General features: G+C 40.7%; 1 protein-coding gene across 2 annotated transcripts in view; it reads right to left on the minus strand.

Annotated features, from left to right (window-relative positions):
• C7H10orf90 (chromosome 7 C10orf90 homolog) overlaps positions 1-21,727 on the minus strand; it is a 67,606-nt gene that overhangs the window by 38,502 nt on the left and 7,377 nt on the right. The window contains exon 1 of one of the 2 annotated variants that reach the window (XM_074874060.1): positions 7,181-7,289. The exons of the other annotated variant lie outside the window; for it this stretch is intronic. Within the exon in view, the coding sequence (XP_074730161.1) occupies positions 7,181-7,217 (37 nt within the window). The 5' untranslated portion in view covers positions 7,218-7,289. Of the gene's footprint in view, positions 1-7,180; positions 7,290-21,727 lie in introns of those variants that run through there. 2 annotated transcript variants of the gene reach the window in all.

Raw genomic sequence — 21,727 nt, forward strand, 5'->3', positions numbered from 1 at the left:
CATCCGGCTACAGACCAGGGTTTTCCTAATTACGGAGTGCAGCTGGAACCGATTCTCCCAGTCTCGAGTGCCTGGATGTCTGCCTCCAGCCAACTGGCAGCCAGCTCAGATAATGATTCAGAAAAGATGTACTTGTAAATCAGCTTGCTAAAACACAGATAGATTGCAAAGGTGAGGGTGTTGGTGAAAAATAGCGTACCACAAATATTTGGCATGCACAGGACAGCCCAGTTCATAGCCAGCCGAGGTTTGGTACAAAATTTGAGACACACATGAAAACAGCCCATGAATAATGCTATTTTGCCAGTGTTTCAAGTCTTTGCTAGACACATACAGACTGCCATGCTGGGGGGATTGTTTGATGACACCCAGAGTGACACTGGGCAGAGATGGAATGACATTAGACCACTGGCCCTGGCCTCATCTCCAGTTTTTTTGTCATGAAAGTTGCATACTTCATTCATTTACTATCCATATGCTGACAAATTTCAAATGCGTGTCAGCACTTCTGATCTCCTCTCTCTGCTGCAAGTCCTGCTTACTCCACACTGGTCAGGTCTGCCACCTTCTCTGAGCCACCAGCATCACCTCAAAATGAATTTCTCTGGAGGCTCCAGGAACCTCCAGCACTTCCCTCAAAACACCAGAAAACAGCATCACAGAACAAATACACTGGTATGAAAAAAAGGGAAAACCTCTCCACTTTACCAAAAAGTTATCTTTTTTGCTGATCCTTAGCCCTCCATCTAAGAGACCTGCGAGGGGTGTTGGACTCCCTCCCAGGTCCATGGCAGCCAGAGTCCCTACAGCCCCCAGGGTCAGCACTGTTGATTATCCAAAAATGCTCAAATTCCTCACTTGGGACCTGGGAGCTAAAGGACATCATCAGTAGCTTGGCTGCAGGGTCAGGCATCACAGCAAAAACTCAGCTAATACAATGTCTTTGTCAACACTTAAAAATTTCTTAAGCCTTCTTCTCTTTCTATGCATTATTCCTACTGTAAGTTATCAGCAGATAAACCATATCATTAAAATCAACTTGGAGAAATTAATTTCTCCTTTATTATGTTTAAAACATTAGATTTGTTTAAATATTCTTGTGTCTTTTTTAATTCAAATACCCGAGGAAGCTTTGAGGAGAAGAGTGTCATCATTAAAGATTCACCATGCTCCCTCTCAGTAAGGGCTGGGCGAGATCATAATTCACTTCTTCAGATCTGAAGTGAGTCATCCAGAAAAACCATCCAGACATCACAGATACATTAAGATGAAAGCCAAATCAGAATGAACACTAGAACCAAATCCACATCTTCTGGTCTTCATGTGTCATAAAGAAAGAATATCATAAAATTGCAGAGACTATTGTCATCTAAAATAAAACTGAACAATGAAGCTAAAGTCCACATGCCCGGTACTAAAAGTAGAGGCAGATTAACACTGAAAATCCCACCTTACACCAAAGTCCCTGCTGATATTAAATTGATTTATAGGGAATCTACTGGCCAAAGTTGTGTTTACTTGTTAGTAGAATGATGCATCTCCAGAAAGCCTTGGCACAGGCATAGTCTTGCCATGCCTCAAGGATGTTATCCTGTTAAGTTCAAAGAAGAGTTGAGGTGTTGCACTGATGATGGTCTGAAGGCAACATCATGCTGAAGACAGGACACAGGCAGGGCAGGAAGGCAGCCCCATAGTCACACGTGGATTTTACTCTCTTACAGTCTCATGAAAATCAGGTGTATTTTTATCTCTGCAGGATTTAGAATCATAGAATGGTTTGGGTTGGAAGGGACCTTAAAAATCATTTAGTTCCAACCCCCTGCCACAGGCAGGGACACCTTCCACTAGCCCAGGTTGCCCAAAGCTCTGTCCAACCTGGCCTTGAACCCTTCCAGGGAGGGGGCAGCCACAGCTTCTCTGGGCAACCTGTGCCAGGGACTCACCACCCTCACAGGGAAGAATTTCTTCATTAGAACTCATCTAAATCTGCCCTCTTTCAGTTTAAAACTGTTACCCTTCACCCTATCCCTACACCCCTGATCAAGAGTCCCTCCCCCCTTTCCTGTAGCCCCTTTAAGTCCTGGGAGGCCGCTCTAAGGTCTCCCCGTAGCCTTCTCTTCTCCAGCTGAACACCCCCAACTCTCTCAGCCTGTCCTCACAGGGGAGGTGCTCCAGCCCCCCAAGCATCTTCGTGGCCTCCTCTGGCCCTGCTCGAGCGGGTCCGTGTCCTTCTGATGTCAGGGGCCCCAGAGCTGGATGCAGTATTCCAGCAAACTTTGACACTCAGCAACCTTGATGTAAGACTAGACAGCAGTTTTCACTAAGATACTTCAGGAGCATACAATGTCATCCTGATAGCTCGAACACAGCTAGAAAGCACACTGTACTTACCCATCAAGAGAGGATGACAGAGGGAGAGTACAACAGTTCTGTAAAAGCATCTTTGCTGAACTTCTTATAAGAAGTAGCATGCACCTACTTACAATGGGGGTCAAACAGCAATAAGGACTTAAAGGAGGTGGGAGCGGCTGACAACTCTTTCCTTGAAATCCTTCTTGTCATGAAAAAGGCCAAACCAATACAAACAAGTACTTTGCCACAAAAGAAAGTACTTGAACACAGTTCCACAAAGATAACAGTATTTTAGGCAGCTTTGTTGGGAAGATTTTCAAATCAGAGTACGCAAACCAGCCTGAAATCATTTCAGTTTGAACAGGATTCATTATGTAAACAAAATAGAAAAATATTTTTTTAAGATGTCAGGATGGATTTTCTTCTGTTACAAGTAGCATCATGAGATTTGTTAAGTGAATTATCTTTCCTTGCTTGCACACCTTGAAGCTGTAGCTGGCTGCCTGCAGAGATGATTACAGGATCTGCCATGGAAAGGACAAATGAGTTCTGGTTTGCTATCAAAAAGCCAGAAGTCATAAATCTCTCATTATCCATGCCATTAGAAGCAAGGTGCTCATCAGGGGGCTAGAAAGAGCACAGGAATTATATCTTGAAACCCATGCATGAGAGAAAAAATATTGTGTTTTCATTATGCATTGCTATTATCCTTTATCTTCACTTAATAAAATAAAGTGGGGAATCACCCCCGGCATATCCATCACACACACAGAGACAAAATTCAGCAGATTCTTCACTTTCTCCCTTTTCCCTTTCTCCTCCTCTTCCAAGTTTTAATCGTTTTTTTTTATTTATTCATTTTTTTAAAAAAAATTTAAGTGGTGTGGGGAGGAACACGTTCCTAGGTTTCTCTAGGCAGCGTAAGCTTACACTAACAAATCTCAGTCCCTAGAAGCACTGACTAACCAAACCTGCCAAAGCCCAGCTGTATGGACATAACTCAGGCCAAGGACTCAAATGGGAGTACACATCAAGATTTAACTGACATAGGTCTGATTTCTTCAGACTAAATAACATGGTCTGTCACTGGAGCTACCTGCTGGAGCTCTTCTGAGATCTTTAAAATGTAGTAGGAGGGAAATGGGGAGCTCAAAACCAGGGTATTAGAAGGAGGATATCTGTAAGGCATGGAGAATTGGGGTGGATCACAAGAGATAATAGTGTTTCATAGCTAAATCATTCTCTTTCATGATTTTTCTTCAGTAGGTCATTGTTGAAATGGAAGAGATGCCATAAATGTCATAGGTTCCTATTCCTGTGGCAGCAAGAGGAAGAACTGGAAACAGGATCTCCCAACACTGATGAGCCAAGCAACAAAGGTCTTAAAGCTCCACGGTTCCCCCCACTTTGGTGGTACTGGCTTCCACCCATCTCTTTGCACTGCTAAAAGAAATGGAATATTGCCCATATATTTCACCATGATTCTGGGAAATAGATACTTTTGCATAATTTGGACACATTTTCCTAGGAGGATTTTGCAAAGCAGTGAGAGATTGTGCATGAGCAGCAAAAACCCCAAACTCTCCTTGGAGAAGAGGACTCCCTTCTAGGTAATCCTGGCAAATTCTGACTCTTGTATGAGAAAGGGGCAGCATAAGGGAGATGACATCTTTGGTTTCTTGTTACAGTTCCTGTTTGGTGGCCATCTTATTCTTTTGAAAGCTGCTGATACCAAAAAGTTATTTGAGATTTTTTTAAACAAGTCCTCCTATGGGATCTTAGCAGCTCTGGAAACATCATCTGCAGAGGAATCACTGGGAGGGGTTTTGTCCTGGATGTGATGTTGGGACCATGCAGGAAAAGGCAGATCAGTGGCAGCCAAAAATAGAGATGAAGGGCTGAGAGTCTCTGAAAGTCTGTCACTGACATGGCACAGGAGGCAGGAGAGGAGAAAAACCAAGAGAAAGACAGTTGTTGGAGGCTGTTTCATGTAAGAAATATGTAGCGCTGACTTTTGGGTTAGACATATTTGAATAAAACATCTAAATATGAACATTAGATGTGCCAGAAGTTTGTACAGAAAAGAAGGTAGACAGGAGATAGAGACAAAGAAAGGGGGTGAGTCCAAGCAACATCAACATTTACATTTTTCAGGTTCCACTTATCTCTAATTTTAAGGCATTCTGAACACTATTCCTGGTTCAGATCCTTGCACTAAGATTCATTAGTACTGATTGTAACATTATTTGGCTTACTGACCACTGAGCACCTAATGCAATCTCAAAATAAAGATGTAACTAACAGAAATATTTCATACAGAAAGAGCTATCATAAGGCATCCTCCACCACTCTGAGTCCCCTTCACAGCATGTTATTAAGACATCCACGTTTTAGTGACCACATCCATCTCTGAAAGTACAAGAATGTTTGAAATAGCCAGAAAATTCTTAAGTGACAGTAAACATGACAAATACTATGCATAAGCAAACAAAGAAAAAGCAGTTCTGCAGCCAAAAAGTATATTTATGAAGAGTTATTTTAGTGCCATTACATGTATTCACGTAAAGGTCATGATACACACAGAATTTGATGGTACAAATGGGTTTTGTAAATAAAAATTCCACCTGTGTTACTCAGAACTGGTAGCAATTACAAAATGTGCACATTTGCTGAAGTTGCTTATGCATAATAAGAGCTAGAGGTAATTGTCTGGCCTCAGCAATTCAATATTTCTTACATTTATCTGCTTTTGTATGGGCATAACTTTAAAACAAGAAACTGCAGAGAGGACAAGAGAAAACCTGTGCACTGCCTGTTATGCATGCATTTTATGACTCAATATATATCCTGCTGCAAGGGATTTTTCACCATGCTTTTGCTTAACAATGGCATTTGCTTTATTGATTTTTTTTTTCCTTTTAATACTCTTAATACAGTGGTGGCTCCAGAAAATTATGTGTGCGTGGGTAGAGATGCTTTTGCAAGACATCAAAGTAGCGATTCCAACACACATCCATATTAGCCCAATTTTGTTTCCAAAACAAAGAAACAGGATGTTCACATGAGCCAAATTTGACACTGAACGAATTGTACAACGGAACTACACTCAGTGGAACACCAGTCATGCCAGATTTAATATAGACTTTTCATGTTACTTTTGTATAATAGAAGCATTCACTTTTGTGTAATACTTGGGATATTATTTCTTCCTGGAAAGTCTCTCTCATTAACTGCTGTGATTACTGACATCAGAAACTGCTTGATAATAGGGGATGCAGTAGACTAAGACCAAGAGAAAAAAATAAATCAGTGTTCCAAGGATAAAAACACAATAGCTAAGATTTAAATAAGTATGAAGCCTAAAAAGTTAAGTTTCTAAGTCAATAGTTTGAGCACAAAGTAAATAGTTTTATTTCACAGAATTTAAGAACACTATGCAGATCCCACTAATTTCAGTTGCCACTGACTTGCCTTGACTCTGATGACTCCTCACACAGCTGAACTTAGCAATTATTCTACCACTTAAAACTTTTTGGTTGGTGAAATATTACCTACTTTCGAAGGGAAAGTGAAAAACAAATCTCTATTCACAGCATGCTTTTACCACACAGCCGTGCTTTGTTTGATCTTGGAATTAGCCCTTTTGAATTCCATTGCAACAGGTTTAGAAACACAGATCACGCTAGAGATTAAAATAAAAACGTAGTAATACAAACATAAAACAGGGCATGGTGGATTTTGGTTTTATCACCAGATTCAACAAAAGATAATTGGCAATTGCCTTTTTTTTTTTTTTTAAATCACTCAGGCTTTCAGTTCAGAAATGGAGGGTGCAGAAAAGCTTGGCATTAACGATTAAATGTTAAAGCCCTCAGAATCTTAACTTTTGGCATCTTTTAAATACTGGTTGGCAAGGAATGAAATTTAGAGTTCTCAAGCTCTCTTTTGGCTGTGGATGTCACCTGTATGAGAAGGAGCAAGGCTGGGAGCTGTCAGCACCCCCCGCCCCCCCCCCCAGCCAAGCAGCCTCGCTGGACCAGGCAGCCGTGGCCGCTCTTCCAAGGAGCAATAACCTGCTGCCTAGCAACAACCCAAACCTCATGATTGTTTGTATATTCCATTTCTTGTGCAAAACTAAAAGCTCAGATCCCAAATTACTGCATTCAGCAAGATCAGAGCTGCAACAGATGGATAAGAAAACGCATTTTGCTTTACTTGCTGCAAGACTTCCTTTCTCTGCAGCGTTGCATTCATAAAACATACACGCACCCCCCAGCACATTTTGATGCAAGACCAATCTGAAAAGTGTTTCAATATGTGAATAGTTATTTTCACAATAGTTGTTCCCCAGGAGCTACATTTTAATGATGAGGTCACCAGGACTGATTTAGGGCCAAACACAAAAGGTCACATTCTCTTGGGCATGAGTATGCTGGATAGCATGACACAGCTATGCTTGTAAGAAAGTTGTCCCTGTGTTTTCAAAGTCCTGATTTTTTCCTAATTATTATTTAATCCATGTGAAAAATAATAATAAAAAAAAAACAACCCACACAACAAAATCCCCATAACCCTTTTGCACTGTGCTCTCTACCTGGATCAAATTTTTAGCCTGATTTCCAGAAGGAATTTGATTTATGCCCTATCCTTCTGTCTGTCTAACCTGGGGCTTTTGAGCTTGTGGGCTGCTTCAAGCAACATGACAGAAGGGTCGATAGCTGATCTCTGACAAGCTTACTGAAAAAAATCAATGGCTTTGTAGAAATGAGAGGCTGCGACAGAAAGAAGTTCATGGGGTCTCCCCAGTTTGATCCATGGACATGCTTACCAGCTGGGCAGGACATCCACAGTGACACATCGCTCATGGCAGGTGCTGCTCCTTGTCCTGGGAGCAGTGAGGAGGCATGGGGGTGGGGAGCAGATGGAAGAGAGGATGGGCAAGGAGATGTGAGGAGGAGAGAGGAGCACCAGGGTGATACTTGGGTCCCAGGGTACTGACTCATTGCCTTCATCATCTCTGCTGCTCATGAAATGATCTCTTTCTTCTTAGCATGTATTTTCAATTTCATCTCTTTGTTTTCGTTCTCTAAAATAATATGGAAATCTCATGCTAACATTATGGAAATTGAGAGGCTTAAAGAAAAGTTAAGTGCTGGAGGCCAATCTAATAATGCTGTATCTGCTTGACTCCAGTATTGCTGTACCTTAGACATAATCATGTACAACATCTGTCCTGTTTAAAGTCACATAGCAAATCATTACCAGAGTAGTCACCTTCCTAAATGTGCCTACTATGATAGACATGGCATTGGATACCCAGATTTTACTACAGAGAATACCTGGAATAAAGCAGTGTGAAGTAATGACTGAACAGCTTTGGTTGGAATGACGAAATGCTGAAGGGACTATCTACTGAAGGCAAAATAAAGTTGTTATGGATGATTACCACCACCACTTTGTTTGTCCTACAGTTGTTCTGTTCAGCGACAATCTCAGAGCCAACACATAAGCCATTAAATAATTTAGCTTGCACTCTTCATCCAGCACAGCTCACCCAGCCAAATTCTGGCCCCTCTTAATTTTGGTCTTTCCACTGGGTGCTTTGGGATGGGATTGATCCCAAAGGTCTCTTCAGGTCCACCAGTTACCTGAGACAGACATTGCTGAATGTGCTTTCAAAAACCTCTTCAGTCATTATTGATATTCTCTCTAACATTAACTACCATTAAATCCTCCAGCTAGAAGCTGCAGAATGACCTACAAGACATTACCAAGCATTTTCAAGCACAACAAGGTGTATGTGAAGAGCTTACAACCCCATACTAGCGACGCTGATGCGCAGGTGGGATGCGACCTGGTCTGTCTGAAGCCAAGAGCAACAAACTTTGCCTTGGTAGTGGGGGAGATTCATCCTTGTGCAGAGAGCAAGTGCAAGCCTGGATGCTTTGGCAAAGGAGAAGTTCAGGTGGAATTTTCGCTTAAGGAAGTTTCAGCTGGAAATTTAGTTGAGACATAAAAACTCTACAGCCTATTTACATTGCTACGGCCCTCATGCAAGCTGTATTTTGAGGTCTCTACTCTCCATTTTGGGCTGGCTCCCAGCTGAACTCTTTCATGATGCAGCACAACTCTCCCCTCTCACCCTCTCTGGCCCAAGCAGAAGAACCAAAGAATTCCTTGGCAACAGTTGGAATTTTATGGAATAGGTTGTAATTATTAACCCAACCTCCTTGAAATGGTCTTGCACATACACTGCCAGTGGATTATTCATGGCCAGTTGCACTAACTGACTTAGTTAATGTGTGTATCAGCAAAACACAATAACCAGTTCTACTTGGCTTCTGAATCCCTGTGAAAATACAGTCCCACTCTTTTTCACCCCACACCCATACTACTGGGGTAATCTCAGGTAACTAACACCCTACTGCAGGTACTGTGTATCTGTCACTCTACTGCTGGTCTCACACTTCCCCGTTTTAGGATGGTGTTCTGGCTAAATTCCCAGCCACAAAACCACTGCAGGTAGCTGTGAAAGGCCAGTGAATTCCTTCGTTTCCACCAACTATGCTGTCCCTCTTTCCAGAAATAACAATTCCTCTTCCCCTCTGAGTAGCATGTACCCTCCCTTCCCCTTTCTCACAGTGCAGCTACATCTTCTTTTCATCCTAATTTTCTTGGACCAATAAACTCAGGTAGATGTCTTTATTGGATTACTTGAAGTTACTTTAGTTAATTTCAAATATTTTTTAGGATGGAATGGGGTTTTGGCTGTTCCGCCATTTGCTTTTTTGATTTGTAAAGGACATTTTTTTTACATCCACTCAAAAAAGTTAACTTGGTGACTTTTATGTCCAAAGATGAAATGGAGAAGAGCTTGGCTTTTTCTGGGACACGTATAAACGCATGCTGAGAGCGCTCTGACAACTGCCCCACCCTGAGGAGGCAAATAGGGTCACAAACCAGTAACATTTTATTTTAAACCATGGACATCTGTTCTCCTGTTAGAGCTTAGAGATCCTGTATTTTGTTTCCCATGATACATACATGCAATCTGGTTAGTGAGAATGATAAACAGATGTGTATACACAGGTATTGCATCTAGGAGTACTGCATTATTCAAGAGAGTTGAGACTAAAAGGCCAATTTTTAGAACAGAAGTATTTACTGTAAATTAAAATCCTGCCAATTGAAGCCAACTTTAGAGGATTAGCACAAGATTCATGTGCTGCTTTAATCACTCAAAAGACTAAGCCCAAATAATGGCAAGAAAGGAAAAACAAATTCAGGGCTACTGTTTTGTACATTGCTTAATATATTCTGATAATCGCAATCCTATAGCACATACTGACGTTAGACACAGACGCCCTGCAGGGATACCTGGCAACGGCAGGCACAACAGCACGCTTAATCTTATGCTCCTTTCTGTTAAAGGTTTTGGCCTCCCTTAAACAGATCAAACAACAGGCTTTTAGGATAGTGCCTTTTTAAAAAGAAAAAAATTAAAATACACTCTTAAGTATGGATGCTTGGTGGAATAGAAGTAATTTATGATGTAAAAGAAGAAACAAAAATTTCAGCAAGTCATTCATGTTTTTCTAAATAAAGGGTCAAAAATGCTTCTGATAACCTAGGCTGAAAACATTATTTTGGAAGATCAGTCTAGTTTATGTCATATTGATTTAGGACAATTTTATTATTCTAAATGTATTACCGCATTAGTTATAGTAATACTGGGATTAACACCTTGGCCAGAATGTTAATGCCGATAGGTGTATAAATGCAGGTTTATATACTTCATTCAACATTTAAGGAAAATTTATCAATCTACAATTAGGTGGTGGGTTGTTGCCTTTTTAAAAAAATTTAAATAAAGTACTGAAATTGAGGATAAAATATTTCTGTACCTTGGGTGAAAGTTAGTGCTTCTGGCTGTGGTAGTCATAACGGTGACACTAGGATTTTCAAGGTTGGGGTTTGGTTTTTTTGCTGTTGTTTTTCGGTGTTGGGGTTTTTTTCCCTCCAGATAGCACTGCCAACTTATTTCCCTGTTGCTTTTAAAAAGTAATAGCTAAATCAGTAAGGTGCTATTGACTTCCCTGAGACTAGCCAAGGGAAAGTTTCATCATCTCCAAAATTTATTCTTCCAAACCCTCTGTTTTTCTACCAAAACTTCCAGTTAGCAGCTACTTATTGGCAGAGCTGGATTAAGAACTGGAATATACTAAACCCAAATTATTATAACTTCATACTCAGATTCCTGGAATAAGCTCCTCCTTTGGGGAGCCAACCCCAAGGTTAGCTCCACCAGGCTGGGTCAAAACTAATAGAGAAAGAAGCAGGGAAGAAAGCTTATACGGTATGAAGTAATGCCATAATAAAATAGAATATCTCCTTGAATGAGGAGTTTCCAATGCCTTCGCCTACAGCAAGTTATGATAACAGCCACTGCTTTGTATGAAGAAATAAACAGCTTTATGTTACTGACCTCTATCACATATAGCCATGAAATCAGAGTGCAATTGTAGTTATTTGCTGCTTTTTAGATATTCATTTCTCTTCCCTGGTGCTTAAGAGGACTGACTGAAGGCAGCTTATACTAGATTAGGCTTCCAACACCTTCATGCATTATAGACTTCCAAATACATTTTTTCCCTCTCTGAAGGTGAAAGTGTTGAGTCATTTCTTTTAAATATCTGATGGAGGTTATTGCTCATAAAAAGAAATAGCCGGCGGTTCAAGGCAGGGCTAAGTGAAACACAGCCAGGCGGCTGCAGCCCCGGAGAGCAGCACCCACACCTCCCCGGGACTCTGGCTCCCAGCTCCCCTGCTTCACTCTGCTCACCCTCTCCTGGCCTAAATCAGCCAGGCGCTAGCAGCTTATCCGAGATCATAACACGGATTAACAAGGGCTCATCGGATGGAACCACGTGCCAGAAATAATTATGGTTTAAAATGCAAGAGCCTGGCAGGAAGGGATTGTCATTTGTGAAGCCAGTCCATTTAATAGCAAAATAACCCACATATTACAGTAGAGGATAATTTGGCAGTTACAGTTTCAGTGGCTCAGACACATAAAATACAGTCTCATCAATGTGTAAGATTAGAAGTAATTAGCCCCTATATGGTAAAGTCATCAGTTAGAAACTAGGCTCCATCTGGGGATTTTTTGTAATGATGCCTCAGGGACAAGTAAGATGGGACCTTTGACTTACATGATTTGGAAGGGACTGAGACCTAATTAAATCCGCAAAGATGCAGTAACTGCAGTAAAAGGGATTTTAAAATATGAAACATATTCCCTTTCTTTAAATAAACTAGGTATATTACACTCTGGAACAGTAAGAGAATTACTCAAAAGACAGTGAGCAAACAGCTGCTGTGCAGCTGCCAAATAGAAGATGATACAGGATTACACAGAATTGAAGAACATTTAATAAGAATTGAAGAATATTTAATAGTTCTTTTTAGGCATAAGGTTTAATTGTGGTGAAGACCAATCATACAAGCCCCATCATAAATCCAAAAGAGTATGGGTTGCTTTAAATCTGTTTCTCCAAATGCACATTATAATAAACACTAATTGTCTTAAATAAAAAGCTAATTCTCTTGAAGAAATAATATACAATTTACTTTTTCACTCATTGCAAAAAAAACAGTCTTGCAGCTTTTCAAAGGGGGATACACCGAGCTACTATGTTTTTGCTACTGAATTCCATACAGCACTTACCATCTTCCATTTTCTTAAAAAGGCTTGGCACTTTGTACCAGAGTAATGAAAAATTTTAAGTTAGCTTCTCAGCAATGATTGCCTCATTTACATGATCTATCTTCTCCCAAGAATAAAAAAAGAAAAATCACTCTATGATATTAACATTTCTCTACCATAACTCAATATTATGCATTATTTTGTCAATGCAGAGCTTGATCATTAAAGCCTGGAAGCTAAATGGAAATGTGTTTTAAGGCCATGAACTAAGAGTGGAGCAACAGATATATACTAATCTCAAAGAGAAAAGACTACCAAGATAACACATATAAGATTACACGCTTCATCATGCTGCTTAAAAAAAGACTAATTAAAACGACAAACTCACATGTAGGCAGGTCAATGTTGAAAGAAGATCCCACCTAGCCAGAAACTTCAGGGTTCTTTTTTTTCTGCATTTGTAAAAAAGTCTCAGAAACAATTTGATCCTTGTGCATATGATGGTGGTGGGGCTATATTTTTATTTCTTTTATAAAAGAACCATCTTCAGCCATTCCTGAGTCAATTCAGTGTTTTAATCTACCATAAAATGTCTGTGAAATGTTACGCTATTTGGAATTGCCTGTAGAACTGTGAACGCAATAATCCTTATTTCAGCCAGATTTGGTGAAAGGCTATCAAACCAAGCCTCCAGCTATAAATACATTATCCTGTACAACACATCCACAGTCAACTATACAACTAAACACATGTTGTTAGCATGATGACCAAGACCATTCAACTCAACAAGAAGAGCCCCATACAAACCAGACACCAACAATAAAGAAGCCACCATGGCATCTCACTGGGGACATATAGAGTTATCATAACTCAAACACTGCCATGCTGGTCTGTGAAAATGAACCAGCCATCATAAGCAGTTAAAATGGATCAGTGTTTTCCTTTAACTAACCACAGCACACACATATGAAATGGCTTCCCCTATGCACTGTTGGGTCTACACTATTTGGTCAGATCCATGTGTCATTTCTGTGGATATCCATAATGCAGTTCCATCAGCAGCTGTATCAAAGAAGTTCAGTGGGCTCTTTCTTTACAAGAAAAGAAAAAGTAACCACTTACTCTGTTTCCAGTAGAAGAGCATGATGAGCTTGATGGCTAGTCAATCACCATGAGAAAAATCAACCACAATCTAAATGCTCAAGTATTTCAAGCCTTCAAGTGACCTTTCAAGAGGATTTCAGTTTGAAAATACAATATGAGGAAAAGCTATGGATTTTGGAATTCATCTTACATCCAAAGCCTTTGCTAAATGTCTTTTAGAGATTGCTAGAAATGTAAAATAAACAGCAGTGGGGATCAAAGCTAGGAAAAAATGAATTAAGAAAAAGGTGGGCTGGTGTCCAGCTGGTGACGTGGGTCAAGCAACATATATAACAATTTGTCTTTGATTACACATGTTGGAAATACCACTCAGCTTTCAGGAGAGCAATCTCTCCTCAGATAGTTAGTTTGATGAACTGGGAAAGACAGAGGTGGACAGAAAAAAGAAAAAAAGATAAACCCTCACAGAAAAAAATAGTCCCACCCTAATAGAACAGTCCCTGTGTGGGAAAATGCAATGGAGAGAAGGACAGAGGAGAGCTTTACTGGGAAAACCGTGGGGACTAAGGAGGAGGCCTGCAAAGAAAGCCTGGGTCCATCTATACCAGAATAGAACAGCACAGTTAATGCTTTTAAAGCTGAGAGAGTTTTCTTGGTTGGGGTTTTTTTTCTTCCCCCCCACTAAAAGCTGAAGAAAAGTTGATTATAAAAGCCTCTGTATCTTTGGACACTGAGAGGGACACTCTCAGGTTAAAAAAATTGCAAAGAACAGTCAAGACAAGGACGACTACAATTATACATGGAGCATAAAAATAGCAACTGAAGCAATATGAACTGTGTGAGTTCAAATAAGAACATATAGCATAGAAGCAGTGAGTAATCCAGAATGCCTGCTTATTTTTAAAAAAGGCATATTGATGTCACAGGCATCTCAGAAATATGTTGGGATTAAGATAAATCAATGGACACTATGAAAAAAAAAAAAAAAAACAGTAGAAATTATATAGAAATGACAGAAGACCAACCAGGCTGACAAAGAAGCAGAGCCAAGAACCAAGGAAAATATAAAGTAAATTAGGTAAATAAACAAAATACACACAGCAATACCTCAAAACCTCCTTAAGCTCGATTTCCATCCTAAAACAGCAGAAGTATACTAAGAACTAATATTTTCCTATAATGACCCAGAAAGGGGACTATTGCCGCAAAATACTGACACTAAATAAGTTGGGACTTGTCAGCAAAAGTCAAAAAAGAAGCAAGATGGTAGAGATCTGCAAAAATCACAAACAGCTTTCATAAGATGCCTAGGAAGAGGCATGGGGAAACGTGAAACTACTGGGTAGATACACATCTGTTAGAAGATATTTTTTCTGCACAACGCATAATTAAATTGTGAACCTAAATGACCAGAATCAGGATAATGATGTAACTGAATCCTTGCTCTGCACCTGTGTTGCTATTATGTTCCCATCACAGGGCCTCTATAAAAGGCACTGTGGGCATCCTTTAGAAATATTTAAGAAAATAAGACCGTAAGAAATAATGTAAAGGTGGTTTTTGGGTGTTTTGTTGTTTGGGGGGTTTGGGGTGGGATTTTGTTTGTTAGGGGGTTTTTGTTGGGTTTTCTTACAGATGAATTTTTTTTTCTTCTGATATTCAATGCCATAATGATGGTAAACTCCTATGCACAGCTAAATGATATACTGCAAGTATTCATGAATGTGAGCAACTGCAGTGCTTTCCTGCAAGATGACACATCTAGGAGATTAACCCACCTTTCGCATAAAGACAATCTGCAAGAAAATTCTACCCTTTCCAAGGAGTAAATTATTCAAATAACTCCATTGCGCAATTATTTTAGTATGTATAAATTGCAAAAACCACAACAAAAGGAGTTCATAGCTGCTGTTCCCTTTGATGTATATTTACAGAGGAATTCAATAAATTAACCAAACAGAAACAAGTTTAGAGGTTCCACTTCAAACTTATTTGTGCCAAAACAACACGCGCTGGGCTGAAGAAGAAATCTCTGTTCTAAAATAAAAGCTAAGCTGTTTATTGAAAAAGAAAGTAGCACATTCAAGGCTTTTGCCCATCCCATATTATGGGAGGATACTCTAGAGAACAAGGTCATAAGTTTCATAGTCTGTATTGCTGTTAGGAAGCAATGACAGATTTATTGTAAAGATTTGTCAGCAACAGCAGTGAGGTCACCGTGCCCCAATACACAGAAAATGTTCATCTACCTGTAACCCTACTACAGCTGCAGGCTAAACATTTCCTTACCCAACCCTTTGGCTTGAGAAAACATGTATTTACCTTATAAAGCTGTAATTCCGCATCAACATCCAGCTAATTGGAGGCTTACTGTCATTAATTTAGATAATATACATTCATCTTACAAAAATAGCTTCTAGCGGCTTCTTTAATTTAACCTTTCTTTTAGCCTTCTTTTTTTACTGTCACACAACTAGCAATTCAGTGCTCACAAATGACCTCCTGTGCCCCAATCATGCCATAACAATCAATGGTAGAAAATTCATAAAACAGATTAAATTCTACAGCATTCGCTTTGATGAATTACTGGAATTTGTTCCCTTCAGCAGCTCAGAGTTTATCTTTGATTTTTAGCTGAATGCACTGCATTGGAAAGAGTAAACTAGGGACACATTGTATTTTTGTTACTTACATGGCTGCAATGGAAATAGAGCCACAGCATCCATTGCAGTAAAGCTGACTTTTAAAAAGATTTTTGCTGTTTATCTCTGTTATCTCACTACTTAAAGCAATATATGAGGAGGAACTCCCATGCCACAGTTTCTGTATAAAATTTGACATTATTACATTATACTCTAATGATTATACTTTCCTACCTGGTGTCACACTGTGCCAGAATGAGGCAGAGCTGAGGATCATTTTTCCACAAAGCTTTAAAGGTGGCAAATGATTCCAAAGTAAAAAATTAACTCCATCACTGTAAATCACATAACATGTTTTGTTCAGCGTAAGATTATTATTCACCATTTAAATTAAGGATTGCAAAGGAAATTCATTCTGAGCTTTTTCCATTTCCCTCATACTCACAATTTGGCTAATGAACCAAGAAACCAATTAGTGAAACATCTCAATTTATAGCAGGTTGAGGTAATCTTTAGCCAGGGCACAGTTAAAACTCCTGCACTGTGAAAAGAAGACTTTTCATGTTCAGAAACAGCACTGTGGAGTTAATGAACCCTCTTAATACAAAGCATCAGTGATAGCACTATTTGCCCAGAGACGGAGACTTCACTTCTCCCCAGCAGCACCTACCAGAAAGCGGCAGAATCTGTGTGAATTCTCTACCCAGATACAGCATCCTCTTTCTGTTGAGGTTTTGTGGATTTTGAGGTATTTTGGCACATGGATGCGCAGTCCATGGCAGTGCATGGCAGAGGTTGGATGCCTGCAGAGATAGGGCTTTTGGAGAAGCCTCCTTTTCATGTAGCAGTTGTCCTCTTGCACATACAGTCCTCTCTTACCACTGTGCCTCAGCTTTGCATCCAAGGCATTGTGCTGAAGACTTTCTCCCAGTTTGCAGTCCTACTCACCAGGTAGGACTGCTCAGGTTGATCTGAGCCTGAGCCTTGTGCGTGGCTGAGGAGAGAGACTATGATAGCAGCCACTTTCCAGCTGCAGCACTGAGCCAGGTGCATCCTCTGAGGTTCCCTAGTCCCATGAACCAATGGAAAAAGTCTCACACTTTAGAGACAAGAAAATCAAGAGGTTTGAGGATTCAAAGAGAAGAGGCAGTGCTCAAACCAGCTGATGGGTTAATGAGGAGGGAATATCTCAACTCCCACTTTCTTCTCAGGTGCTGGGATCCACAGCTCAAACCCACTCCTTCACATCAGGTGTCTCAGCTAGTTTCTCTAGTTATATGTAAATGGCTCATTAAAGGGCTAAAGAAAGTGAAGAGGGACTCTAGACCTGAGATTCAGAAGTGTATTTTCCCAGTTTCCAGAACAAACTCATTAGCCAGGCTGGAAGGTGGACCAGGTAAAACAATAGAGGGTTCATGGGATAAAAGAAAGCACATGAAGGAATAGGGGAAGCAATCTGCTGCTCAAAAGAATTCTTTGCTCCAAGGAGTGCTCAGGCATTTTACACTATAAAAAGTACTTTAATAAAGTACATTAAAAAATAAGAACCAAGAACAGCAGCCCAGACATTCCCTTCTGTTGCTGTAAAACCAACATAGGTGACACTAAGCTCTCTAGCACAGAATATACCCTTGTTTGCTAAACCACATTTCTTCCATGGGGCTTCCATTCTCCTACCACCTGTTTCTTAACATTGTGTTATCACCCTTGGTTAAACTGATTAAAGATATATGTTGTCTACCAGAAAGGCATGGGTGCACAAGTGCAAGACGTGCATCAACTGCTTCTTCCTCTATTAAACCACATCAAATCCTTACATGCCTACCTAGGACCCCAAAATACCTCCCATCTCCCACCCTTCCTACCACTTCTCACATACATCAGTCCTCAATACCACCCTTGACATCCAGAAGCCAAATCCAATCCCACCTCTTCACGCATCAGCCCGAATGCCTTGCAGCTAATTGGGGTAAGTGTCTCAGAGGGGGAGCTCACCTGAGCTGGACGAGGGGTAGAGTCATAGGGGTATGCAAGGACCTTTACAAGATACAGATTTTTTTTTGAGGTACTGCCTCTATGGAGGCATTTATCTCATGCAGCTCAGTTAAGTCCTTCTACAAAGGCATTTGGAGCAACCCATCCGATACTCTAGTATGATGTGCACTTCACAGCTGGGGAGTCCCAGGTTTAGAGGAATTTCATTTCAACAGGAGAGCACTTCCAGGGATGATCCTCTGCTGATGCCCTTTCTTGCAATCAGCCTGTGCAACCCCAGTTAGAAAAGGAGAGAATCAAGAGAAGGAAAGCACTTACACTGGAAGTGGAGCCTGACTGACGCATGCACACTTAATAATCCCCAAAATTGGACACAATTCAGAAGCTGTATGTAGACACTGAGATCACTACAAACATGAAGTGCAAGAAATAATTTGAACTACTCAAACATTATTGAGCTGCAATCAACTAATCACTTAGGAAAAAGACCAAGAGTCACGAACAGCTTAATGTAAACATCTTTTCAGCACGCAAGAATAGGCAAAAAGGAAAACAAGTATTAGGCTGCATAAGGAACAGAATACACTATGGAAAATACAGTAGCACTAAACATAGTCTAGTGGTATGCTACAGTACTGTGCCTACTACTGATTCTCATCTGTAAAATTTTAAGGGTACCTAAGTTCTTTTGGTATATCTGTCATTTTTAGCCTTTATGTCCTAGGTGCTCTTATAACGAGAATTTGGCAATGGGCAATAAAAATGGAGGCTTTGTTTTTTAAATTCGGTGCATCAATAACCACAGCTTTGCTGAAAAAATATTTAATTCAGATTCAACCAAGAGTTCCTCTGAGGCTTGGGCTCAATTTGATGCTAGGTGGTAGAAGTCAGCCACTTCCTTTTTCCTTGGAATAGTAAAGAAAAAGGAGAATGAACTTGACTTTATTTACAGCAATGGTAATATCATGAGAAGCATGAGGCTTGGTAATTGAGTCAGGAGTAGAGTGGAAGTCTCCTGTGACAGCCTGTAATTGTCAGAGCTCCAGTTAAATTCAGCAGACACAGATTCAAGTAATATTCTGAATGCCTGGATAGTACCTGTATCAAACCTGGCCTCCGGACCTCTGGAGATTTGCTTCTCACTGCATTTTGGTCCTTCCATTTTAATACAGCAAATATTAACCAGAAAACTGTATGGGTAATTCTCGACTTCATGCTAAAAATATTTCATATATAAGTGCATTAAGAAATTCCATCCCCTAGCAACTGCAAGATTCCTGCTTGAAATAGTGATGGGAAAGATGGGGCTCCAGGAATTTTAGAGTCAAGCAAGGATGCTGTGGGTGTGAAATTGTTGGCAATTATGTCTGATCACTGGCTGCACATGTTTTTGCTGAACGTGTTCAGATTTACTGTAGAAATTGGCCTGAAGTATTACCAAATTCTGGGAGCCCTGATTAAAATAAACTGTGTTCAAGATACATGTACTGCAGTGAGACTGTTGAGTCCAGGGAGAGCTCTGCATGAGCAGGTAGTGTCAGACACCAGAACAACAACAAATTAAAGAAATGAATCGTCTCAGGAAATATTATTGCTGGTTTCTGAAAACAAGCTAAAACACAGTTGCTACCTGAGGATCACAAAGGGGAAAGAAACAGCATTAAAAGTAATAAAGCAGAATTTGGACATGAATAAGAGGCAGAGCAGCTCACTGAAGATCCAGACAGTAAATGAGCATAGATGATTAAGACTAAGTCATTACCCAGTAACCTGCCGTGACCATCTATCGGCTGGAAGGTTGGGAAGGCAGTCCCAGCACATGAGAAAACGCCCCTCACTCTCTCCTTCCTTTGCTGCTTCTCACAGACCCAGGACAGGACTTCATCTACCAGCCTGCAAAATGCAGACAGTAGCCCAAGTTTCCTTGCAGCTCGCTATGCTATTCCTCAGGTTTCTCCCTCCTGGCCCTTTCTGACCTTTTTGCTCCACGAGCTGGACAAGCTCCTGGAAGGACCCACAAAACCAGCTCTTTAACTCTGCACAAGCCTATCGACCCCCATGTCATTCAGCCCTTTTTCTTCAGACACAAGCACTCCCTGAGCAGTCCTGTTTGTTCAGGGAGAGGTTTGCAGACAACGACACAATTTGGGAGTCACAGACTTGCCCCAGCCAGGCGCTACAGGAGCTGTGGTCCTGCCCCGTTGCAGCCCTTGAACTCTGTACCAGCCTCACGGGGTGAAAGCAGCAGAGGTTGTGCAAGAGGGGACCCTTCTCACAGCCCCCCGTGAACCCCAGGCAAGAAAAGACCCCCCTGGTTTTATGGAAGAGGGCTCAGAGACCCCTTGACAAGCCCTTTTATCTTTCCACCTGCAAGAGAAAAGGGACCTGCAGTGGTGTTTGGCTCGCACTCTCACATCCTCCTCCCACGTACAATAACCAAGTCAGCCCACATTTCCCACAGGAGAGCAGTACATGAAAGCGATTGCTAATAGCTCAGCTGCTGGCGGGAGGCTCTGCACGCTGCCGAGGGAGGTTTTGGCTTTGGGCAGCGACGGCAGCATGGAAATTGCCATCAACCACACAAAGATGAGTTGAGAAACCAACGCAGATTGCTGGCCAGCAAATTTGGTCTCCTGTCTCCACAGCAGATGCAAAAAAAGAAGATCAAACCTTATTTGATGATCTGATGTTGCCACTGTGAATGTGGGTATCAAGGAGATGATACAAGCATGGTTGTATTAGGGATGACTCCCTGGGCCACGGCTGAATTTTGCACTTAAGGCAAAGCTGCAGCCCTTTGGGTGAGGAACAGAAGGTCTTTTCCCAACCATAAAAGTACTTATCCTTTGAGCACAGAAGCATCTTTTTTTCTACCGTAATCGTAACCTTTAGATTAATTTGCTGTTCTAAAATGTTTGTAGGTGATATCATGACAGTTTCCTTTTAAAGAGATTTATTTTATAGCTAAATTGCTGGGTTTTATTCTGAAATCTCAGCTACAAGGTTCCACAGGTTTTGGGGGGGATCTTCAGGATTAATGCACTAAATTTCTGTTTCTCAGACTGTACTAGCTGCTTTTTTTAGTCATCCTGCTATGAGGCATTTCTCCAAGCAGGTGATTTTTCCCTCCTGCTTACCATATCTTTGGCAGAGAATGCATTTTAGTTAGCTAATTAAATATAGTTGTATTGTACATCAAATATCAGTAATAATATAAGACAGTAACATTATGTCTACCATGAGAACAAGTTGCAGTATACGTCATGCCTGTAATATATCACTGTGATAACAATTTGATGCAGCTGTGCTTTTAAATCTTTGCTTGGCAGAGTGACTAGCAAGCACTAGGATCTGGCAAGAAGTTTTCGGGGAAGAGGATACTAATGATGAAGACAAGGATCCTCCTCCATGCACCTTGGCAAAGATGATGTGAACCCTTGACTGCCTATAGAGAAGCCCATGGAGCCACAGTCCAGGCAGCTGCTCTGCTCCTAGATCCACCTTTTAACAGCTTTTTTACCAGCACTCAATGCAGATGCACCCGTGTGCTGTCCTTCCCTGGGTTTCTCCTCCCAGACACTTTCCAGCACTTGTGTGAGGCTGTGTCCTCAGCTTTCTGATCCTCCTCCAGCTCTCCAGAGTATTATCAACTCTCCTTTCCTTCATTCTACATCAACTGGTATAATATAAAGAAAAACTCCACTCACATGTGCCTTGTATGAGTATGTTTTGGGTAGGGCATGCCTATGTGTACATCAGAAACTGCTTTTTTTTTTTTTTCTCCATTTTGTAGTTCGCTTAATATGAACTTCTATGCTGATTAAATGCTAGTGTATCCCAGCATTTCAAGATCTAATCTAACCTAAAACAGCTTATGTTTTTATATATGCAGGTTTTTTTCCTCCCAAAGGATTCCAGCATCTTTCAC

The sequence above is a fragment of the Strix uralensis genome, chromosome 7 (genome assembly GCF_047716275.1).
Source record: "Strix uralensis isolate ZFMK-TIS-50842 chromosome 7, bStrUra1, whole genome shotgun sequence".
In the NCBI taxonomy this organism is placed as follows: domain Eukaryota; kingdom Metazoa; phylum Chordata; class Aves; order Strigiformes; family Strigidae; genus Strix; species Strix uralensis.